The 9,175-nt window shown below is 34.5% G+C and overlaps 2 protein-coding genes across 3 annotated transcripts in view; one reads left to right on the top strand and one right to left on the bottom strand.

Moving 5' to 3' along the window:
* The window catches only part of LOC107669126 (zinc finger and BTB domain-containing protein 22-like), a 5,334-nt gene extending 3,125 nt beyond the window's left edge, over positions 1 to 2,209 (bottom strand). The window contains exons 1-2 of one of the 2 annotated variants that reach the window (XM_016461245.1): positions 1,971 to 2,209; positions 1,409 to 1,613 (exon numbers count right to left, since the gene is read on the bottom strand). In XM_016461245.1, coding sequence (XP_016316731.1) covers positions 1,409 to 1,613; positions 1,971 to 2,065 — 300 coding nt within the window. In that variant the 5' untranslated portion in view covers positions 2,066 to 2,209. Of the gene's footprint in view, positions 1 to 1,408; positions 1,831 to 1,970 lie in introns of those variants that run through there. The other variant, XM_016461246.1, reaches the window with a different exon arrangement.
* A 633-nt stretch (positions 2,210 to 2,842) lies between these two features.
* LOC107669127 (sodium channel subunit beta-1-like) overlaps positions 2,843 to 9,175 on the top strand; it is a 7,241-nt gene continuing 908 nt past the window's right edge. Inside the window, exons 1-4 of the mRNA XM_016461247.1 lie at positions 2,843 to 3,362; positions 4,396 to 4,562; positions 5,682 to 5,919; positions 7,774 to 7,915. Coding sequence (XP_016316733.1) covers positions 3,290 to 3,362; positions 4,396 to 4,562; positions 5,682 to 5,919; positions 7,774 to 7,915 — 620 coding nt within the window. The 5' untranslated portion in view covers positions 2,843 to 3,289. The remainder of the gene's footprint in view (positions 3,363 to 4,395; positions 4,563 to 5,681; positions 5,920 to 7,773; positions 7,916 to 9,175) is intronic.

Raw genomic sequence — 9,175 nt, forward strand, 5'->3', positions numbered from 1 at the left:
ATGGCTGTATTAGATCAAAAGGGTGCTTCTACTAAATACTGAGCAAAGGGTCTGAATACTTAGGACCATGTGATATTTCAGTTTTTCTTTTTTAATAAATCTGCAAAAATGTCAACGATTCTGTGTTTTTGTCAATATGGGGTGCTGTGTGTACATTGAGGAAAAAAAATTTACTTAAATGATTTTAGCAAATGGCTGCAATATAACAAAGAGTGAAAAATTGAAGGGGGTCTGAATACTTTCCGTACCCACTGTATAACGTTAATATAAATCATACACTGTCAGAATAAAAAGGTTGCATTTTATGCGTTCAACAGCCTGTCACTGGCAGGCCCTAATGGAAATGAACCAAGGTTTTACTTGAGTGACTGTAGTACTATAGTATACTATAGTACTTGTATAAATTTCCATGGTTACCACTACAGTAAACATATTTTAACCAAAAATATAACCTAATAAGTTGCAATTAAAGTGTACTGAATGTTAAAATGCATTTCAAATATAAAGTGAAGTGGTTATAATGGACCTTTTTCACATTTTTAGGTTTCTCAGCAGCGGAAGTCGTCTTAATAGTTGGGTTATTCTTCGAGACTGTTATTTTTTAATAATAAAAATAATTAATAATTTCTAATAAAAAAAAAAATAATTCTGATTATTTTTTGCATTCCCATTTGCTTAAATAAACGTTAAACGGTCATCAGTCTTGTGAAAAGGGTCCATTATCCATTTTACTCTTAAGGCCCGTTCACACCAAGCACGATAACTATAAAGATAACGATAAAGATATAGTTCTAAAAATCGTTCTCCATATTAAAGAATAGCAGAGTCCACACCACAGCTATAACGATAAAGCCAAAGAGACGATATCGTTGGAATCCCTTTCAAAACGATGTTTCTCCAGCTGATGAACGATTCAAAATTGACAGCCAATCAGAATCCATCCTGCTGTAACGAGCTCGAGAATTTAAAGCGGCAGACGCACGTGCGCTTAGAATAAACAGACGATATCTTCGCTGGTGTGGCTAATATCGTTATCTTTATAGTTATCGTTATCGGTGTGAATGGGGCTTTAGTAATTTATCAATTTAATACATTTCATAATTTTGAAGTTTAGTTTAGAAGTATCGATGTCGACGATACTGGCCTTTAAAAAGTATCGGTATCGTATCGAAAACAAAATAAGCGGTATCGCCCATCCTTATTTTGGACAACTACAGCGTATTTTTACGCGGCGGGCGGCGTCGCCTCAGCAACAATCAGGTCGCAAGCTGTCAATCAAATTCAAAATCAAACCGTCGAAATCAAACCTACAAAACCAAACCGTCATAAATATGCAAATGAGGGCATTTACTCAGGCTTTAGATGTATGTAGAGTGTGAAATCAGTGTGAAATCGGTTCCACACTCACCTGGTCGTGGAAATACGGAGATGAAGCGGCCAGCACACACCGGTGCGCGCGGAACACCTGACCCTGCACCTGAATGGACAGGTCACACAGCTGACCCTCCTCGCGCTGCCGGTTGAGGTTCTCCAGAACCGACGCGCGGGCGCTGGGGAAACACACCTGCAGCACCGGGCCTGGCGGAGCGCTGCGGCCGACGAGCTGCTCCATCCTGCCGGCGAGAGAAACACCCGCGACCGCGGAGGAGGTGAGAGCCGGAGCCGATATCACGGGTATATAATCACACAAAACGCGTTTCCTCCGCCGTTATTCTGGTTCAGGCCCGCTCGACCGGATCGAACTAGCATCTCATAACCGGCTATAATAACACACATCAGGCGCTTATGAACGCACATATGATCATGTGTGTTTACATCAACATGCGGCAAAGATCCGATCCAACACGAGTCTACTACCCACACATAGCAACCCGCTGGTTTAATGACCGGAAGTATGTGTAACGTTAGATTATGATCTACCGATCTGATCAGTTTAGCGAAAGGAAATATGAAAGTATTTTTAATCTCACCTGCGTTCACTGTGGAGCTCCGTCTGCGGAACAGAACGAGAGACACGCCCCCTTCCTGGAGACCCGCTCCTCGTGTAATATACAGTATATGACATAGGCTCTATGCAGTTTATAAAGTTGTAATTCTAGTGTTCTCATAAATGAATTCAAAAAGCCGCGGCGCGTCCGTCTGTTTTATTATAGAATAAAACAGAAAAGAATATAACGGAATATGTGCATCAATGCAGCATCCACGTGACTGTCACCGCTGACGCTGTGAGCGGACGGCCGTGCTCATGAATATTAATTAGGCTACGTGCGTGCGTCATTAATATGCATGAGCTGCGGTACTGCGGTCCGTGTGCGCCGCTTGCTGTCTGACTGAAGTTCACATTATTAAGCAATTATTACACAAATGTAATTTAAAGTATTTATATTTTATACATTAAAGTATTTTTTATGTTTGTCTCTCTGAATTCCCCCACGTATTCGCTGTAATTGTTGTTGCAGTTTAGGTCTTGCAAAAATAGAAATATTTTAAAAAGACATGCACAACCTTGATAAACCATAATTAGATTATAATATAGATTTCTCTAAATAGCTGATCTGAAAGATTGTAGCGGTGTTTTATTTTATTATGTTTGTACATCGACCTGCCCTGGGACTACAGATGAAAACAAGCCATTTTGGCTAAATCTGGCACATTTTTACATTTATTTTCTGTGTTATTAATGTGCATTGTCCCTGATTAAATATTAAATTAAATGATGTATAATAATAACTTGATGTGGTATGAAACGAGAGCTCGTCTGAGAGAAAAACACACTATTTATTAGTTAACGATCATTAATCTCATTATGTTTTTCAATGCAGAATGTTTGGAAGGGGCCGCACCTGCCGGCTGCGTCGTGACGTCACCGCGCGTTCGGTTGCGCTGCGCTGCGCGCGCGGCTCGGGGTTTTTACCGCAGTGCATCAGTGCGAGCGTCACCGGGAACCGCGCAGAATGGCGTTAAGCGCCGCCAGATCTCCGTTTACCGATCACACGCGCCAGTCTGATGCCTGAGTGTCTACCGCGGAGGCAAGTTACAGTCTGCATGATGCGCTGCGTATGAATATATTAAAATAAATGCTTTATTTAGATGTTAATTCATGTCAAAGAGGATCTATACAGAGCTGCTGTTGATCTCAGCTCATTGATTTGATTTTAAAGAGTCAGGAAAGCAATAAGGCAGAGAATCGGGGCCCTTGGCTGGTTTTGCACACTAAACATCTTTGTAGGTCACATGACTCGGACATGAAGATCCAGCACTAGAGAACAGACCGTGTTTATCTGCTGCGATGATGAAGATGATGAAGATAGACGTGAATATGAGACGTCTGCTGCTTGTGTGTGTGTTCTGCGCGCTCTCCGGTGAGTCTCACCCTCAGAACTGCAGCCCGGGGCCCGGGGCCCGCTGGGAATTTAACCAAATTAATTAGATTAAAATGGAAAATATTTTTTTTAAAATGGATTAAAATGTATTTAAATGAACAAATGATTAAAAAAGCGACATTTTATTTATTTTTTTTATTTAAAAATATATATTTTATATTGCATTTTATTTTTTTATATGAATAAAACATTTGATTGAAATAAATAAATAAATACCACAATGCATATAAATAAATCTGATCAAATAAATCCATTGATAAAAATAAATAACATTTGATTTAAATAAATAAATAATACATGCAGTACTATAATTGCAATGTAAAGAAAAACATGATTCAAATACATTTTTATTAAAATTATGTTATATAAAAATTTATTTAAAATGACATTATTTTGTAAATAAGAAAAAAAATACATACATTCGTTTAAATAAATAAGCAAAACATGATGCAAATAAATACATTTGTTTAAGGTAAATAAATTGATCAAATAAATAACCTTTGACTTAAAAAATACAGTGCTATAGTGAGCAAAAAAGAATGCAATGATAAAACTAAATAAACAAAACATAAATATTTTTGATTAAAATAAAATTAAGTAATTGTAAATAAATACAAATTGATGTAAATTAATACATTTGATTAAAATGAGTACATTGATCAAAGTAAAAAAAAAATTGACAAAAGCAGTTGGTTAAAATAAATAAATCATGATTTAAAAATGCATTTGATAAAAATAAAAGTTACAGTTAAGTAAAAAAATAATAAACTCGCTTATAATAAATAGATAGACTAAAATAAAATTTGTTGTAAATAATAAATAACTGAATAAACGAAGCATTTGACTGAAATAAAATGAGAGTTAAATAAATGAGTAATACAGTACAGTGCTATAACGAGCAGAAAAGAAGGCAAGGATGTAGCGTAATAGAAACTTTCCCCAGTGTTGATGGGTGTTTGAACATAAATGCCGGGGTCTATGAAGGTGTTGTGTTATAACTGTGTCTCTGCAGTGTCTCTGTGCAGCGGAGCCTGTGCCGAGGTGGACTCCGACACTGAAGCTGTGGCCGGAGAGCCCTTCAAGCTGGGATGCATCTCCTGTAAGATGCGCGGAGAGGTGGAGGCCTCAGCCACCGTCGACTGGTTGTTCAAGGCGCGAGGAGAAACCGACTTCGTGCACGTGAGTTAAACGAGACGCGCTCAAGCGCCGGAAACACATGAAGAGTTTAGATGCAAAAATGAGGATTTTTAGCAGGCTCCTCTGTTCGGGTTCTGAGGTCATGTGATGCTTTATGCAGGAACAGAGGATAATTAAAGTCATTATGGCGTGTTCTTCTCAAGACTTCGTGTGGACTGCTGCTCTTATGAGACTTTTCAATAGAAACTGATTTAGATAAATGCATAGTAATTTAATACGTTTCATTAAGATAAATAAATTGATAAGAAAAGTAACTCAAAAATGAATCGCTAAACAAACAAAAGCATTCGATCAAAATAAATAAGTAAAACATTGTTAAAGTAAATAAATTGCTAAAAATAAAATTTGATCTGAATAAATAAAAAATTAATGACTAAATAAACAAACGAGCATTTGTTAAAAATAAATACAACATTGTTCAAATCAATACATTTCATTAAATTCATTGATTAAAAAAATAGTAATAATTTAAAATAAATAAAAAAAAATTTAAATAATAAGTTTTTATTATTTAAATAATTAAAGTAAAATAAATTAATTTATGTAAATAAATAAATAATTGAATGACTATATAAACAAAAGCATTAGATTTAAATAAATAAAACGTTAGTAAAATATATTAAATTAAAATGTTGACTAAAATGATGTAAATAAAGAATATAAAGCAAACGCCTTTCATTAAAATAAATAAAACATTAGTAAAATAAATATATTTAATTAAAATTAATCAAATTTGATGTAAATAAGTAATAAATGAATGACTAAAATAAACGAAAGCGTTTGATTAAAATAATTGAAATTTGATGTCAATAAAAATAACATTGATTAAAAATGATTAAAATAAAATTAAGTCAATATCTAAATAATTTGATTGAAATAAATCAATAAATCATTATTAAAATAAATGCATTTAATAATTCAAATAAAATAAATAACATTTATAATAAATACGTGAAGATTGATTTAAATAGGTAATTAACTAAATAAAAAAAGCATGTGATTAAAATAGAAAGATAGAGCACGTCCTTTATGAAGCGAAGAGAGCCGTCTCCGTCTGTATCTGAGGTGTTTCTGCTGAGCTCTGGCGTGTCTCCTGGACAGATTTATAGCTACGACGGCGAGGCGTCCAGCATCATCGACGAGCGCTTTCAGGATCGCATGGAGTGGCACGGCAGCAAGAAGACCTTTGACCTTCAGGACGCGTCTGTGGACCTCCTCAACGTCACCTTCAACGACTCCGGCGTCTACCGCTGCATCTTCAACCGAGTGCTCAGCTACGAGCACTACGAGTTCTCCACCATCGCCAGCAAAGTGGTGCACCTCACCGTCGTGGCCAAAGGTACAACAACACCTGACATCTGCGTCTCAATCACTGTTTTTTCTGGTGAATGAAATGCATAAATGAATAGCCAAAATATTAAACATTCCTTGCATCAGCTGTATGCAAAGTGTATTTGGTTTTCCTAATAAATGATATTATTTCGAAAATGGGTCAAATTTGCACATGGAGCCACATTGTGATCCTCGTATCTCTGGAACTGAACTACTTGGGGCCTTAACAATGGAGACAGCAAAAGAAAAGTTAATTAAGAACCATAATCTCAAAGGATATTGAGATATATATAATACGTTATGAGTTACAGGCATGCAAACTTTGGCAAAAGAGCATTTTTGTCACTCAGACAGGTCTGTTCAATGCAGTTGTTTTGATAGAGTCTACATTTCTAGTTTCAACATTATTTGTTCTTCAGACGTTCCTCTTTAATTACAGTAAATATCTGCTGAATGCAAAGTGACCCACATTTGGTTTTTGACCATTAAAAATGGGAAAATTCAACAACTTGGAAATGGAGCCATAATGAGATCCCAATATCTCTGGAAATGAACCAAAATGGACCTTAAAAAGAAAAATTATACCAGAAGAAAAGCTTAAGAACCATAATCTAATAACATATTGAGATATCTTTAATATTTCTTGGGTTACAGGCTCACAAACTTTGGCAAAAGAGTATTTTTGGCACTTAGACAGATGTGTTCAATTCAACTGTTTTTATAGAGAAAAACGAGATGCATTTCTAGTTTCAACATTTGAAGAGTTAATTTGCAAAAACAGATAACTCAGTTTTGAACAATTCTCAAAAATAATGTTTTTTCATTGTGCATTCCAATGAATCTCAATCAAATTGCAGTTGGGTTATTTTGATTAGGTTAAAAAATAACTAAAAATTACAGCTAACTAACACAATAAAACATGAATTTTTCAAAATTTCAAAATTTAAAAAAATCTGTTTTTGCAAATAAACTCTTCATTTGTTCTTCAGCCGTTCCTCTTTAATTACAGTAAATATCAGCTGAATGCAAAGTGACCCACATTTGGTTTTTGACCATTAAAAATGGGAAAAGTTCAACAACTAGTACCCGGTATCTCTGGAAATGAACCATATTGGACCGTAAAATTGGAGTCGCCAAAGGAAAAGTTCATGAATAATTAGAACCTAAAATCATATTGAGATATCTCTAACACTTCTAGAGTTACAGCTATGCAAACTTTGACAAAATGACATTTTTCTCACTCAAGCAGGTATGATTTATGCATTTGTTTCGATAGAGAGAAATGAGATATATTTCTAGTTTCAACATTATTTGTTCTTCAGACACTCCTCTTTAAATACAATAAATATCATCGGTATGCAAAGTGACCCACATTTGGATTTCCACCACACTGAGATCCTCATATCTCTGGAAATAAACCATACAGGGCCTTAAAAATGAAGAAGCTGAAGGAAAAGTTGGTTAAGAAGCAAAATCTAAAAGGATTATATGATATCTACAGTTATAGTCATGCAAACGTTGGGGGAAAAAGACAAAAAGCACTTTTTCTTCATTTTTGAAGTGTCACCATTGGCATAGAATGCAACACAGATTGCTAAAGTCAACCGATTTGACTAATAGAGCTTTTAATCTCTGTTTAAAAATAACATTACGATGCTGCCATCTTTCCTGTGATTTGTCTCCCAATCTCAGATGAAAAATGTCATCCATTGCATTTAATATTTTGGCTTTCATCACTATTCATGTTTGTCTTTCTTCAGACAAAAATGCTAACAAAATCCACTATTGTAGCTGGGTAAGTTTGTGAAGGGTCTTGATTTGAATCATTGTGAGTGAGAGCAGAGCGTGTGTTTCGTTGCAGCCACGCGCGGCACGGCGTCCATCGTGTCGGAGGTCATGATGTACGTGTCCATCATCGGCCTGCAGCTCTGGCTCCTGGTGGAGATGATCTACTGCTACAGGAAGATCGCCGCGGCCGGAGAGGAAGCGCTCAGAGCCAGCGCGTCAGTAACACAAACGCATCAGTTATTAGAGCTAACTAAAAACAAACTCACTTGGGGGAAAATATTACTGAAATCAAATAAAGCAATACACCCCGTGAAGCCGTGGTTTACAGTGAATTTATAACAGCTAAGGGGCGTTGTTAGTTAAATTCACTGTAAACCACGGCTTCACGAGGCTTATTGCTTTTATAAAACGGTTATTCCATATACGTAGTTAGGTTTCACAGAATAAAACAGAGCAAATAAAGTGTAATGATATAAATAAAAACAGTATTCTTCCACCAAACAATGTAGCTCCTCAGAAACAGTTGTGGTTGCTACAAAATGGTTGCCGAGCAACACACAGAAGTAAACAAAGGTGTATATTACTTTGTAGAGTCATTTACAACAGCTTCGAACGCGGCTCAGCCAATCAGAATCAAGCACTGGAACTATCCGTTGTATAATAAAATATTAAAAACCTTTTATTTCAACTAGTGGCCATTTAGTTTAACTAGATCTGAAAAAATATGGAAAACTATATAGACATGCATTTAAATATATAAAAATATTTATATTTTATAAAATATTATAAATATTATTATTAATATTATAATAAAATTGATAAAATAAGAATGACTTGAAAGACAAAAATACACAAAAAAATTATTAAAACCAAGATTAAAATAAAATAGGAAAATAAAAATTGATTCAAAATATTAATAAAAGTGGTATTAGTGTCTCAATGACATAAGATACACGCTTTGACTAACGATGTATGTGACATTTCAGCCTAAAATCACGTCTGTGTTATTTCTCAACTATCCTAAAATCAAATCAAAAGTATTTGTTTGATGGCGATGGTTTTCAACAACAACAACAACAAAAAAAAGTATTTTTTGAATTTAATATGAATTTAATTATAATTATTAAATTCAAATTTACATGTCTAAATGTGTTGTTTACTCGTTATTTTTTATTAAAACTAAAATTAAAGCCACATTTTCAGGACTTAAAATAAAGTCAAATAAAATATAAAAACTTTATTTCAGCTAGTTTTATTTAGTTTTGCTTTATGTTCTAAAATAACTAGAGCTAAAATGTTTAGAAATGTTGTAGACGTATAAAATAAACAAACTTTTAAAAATGACAAAAACACACGATAAAATTATTAAAATTTTAACTAAAATTCAAATAAAATGGAGAATATAAAAATAACTGATTCAATTCAGCTGATTTAAATTATTGTTCAGTGGAGATGGTTTATATTTATATATGTAT

Source organism: Sinocyclocheilus anshuiensis, unplaced genomic scaffold (assembly GCF_001515605.1).
Source record: "Sinocyclocheilus anshuiensis isolate Anshui unplaced genomic scaffold, SAMN03320099.WGS_v1.1 scaffold424, whole genome shotgun sequence".
Classification (NCBI taxonomy): Eukaryota; Metazoa; Chordata; class Actinopteri; order Cypriniformes; family Cyprinidae; genus Sinocyclocheilus; species Sinocyclocheilus anshuiensis.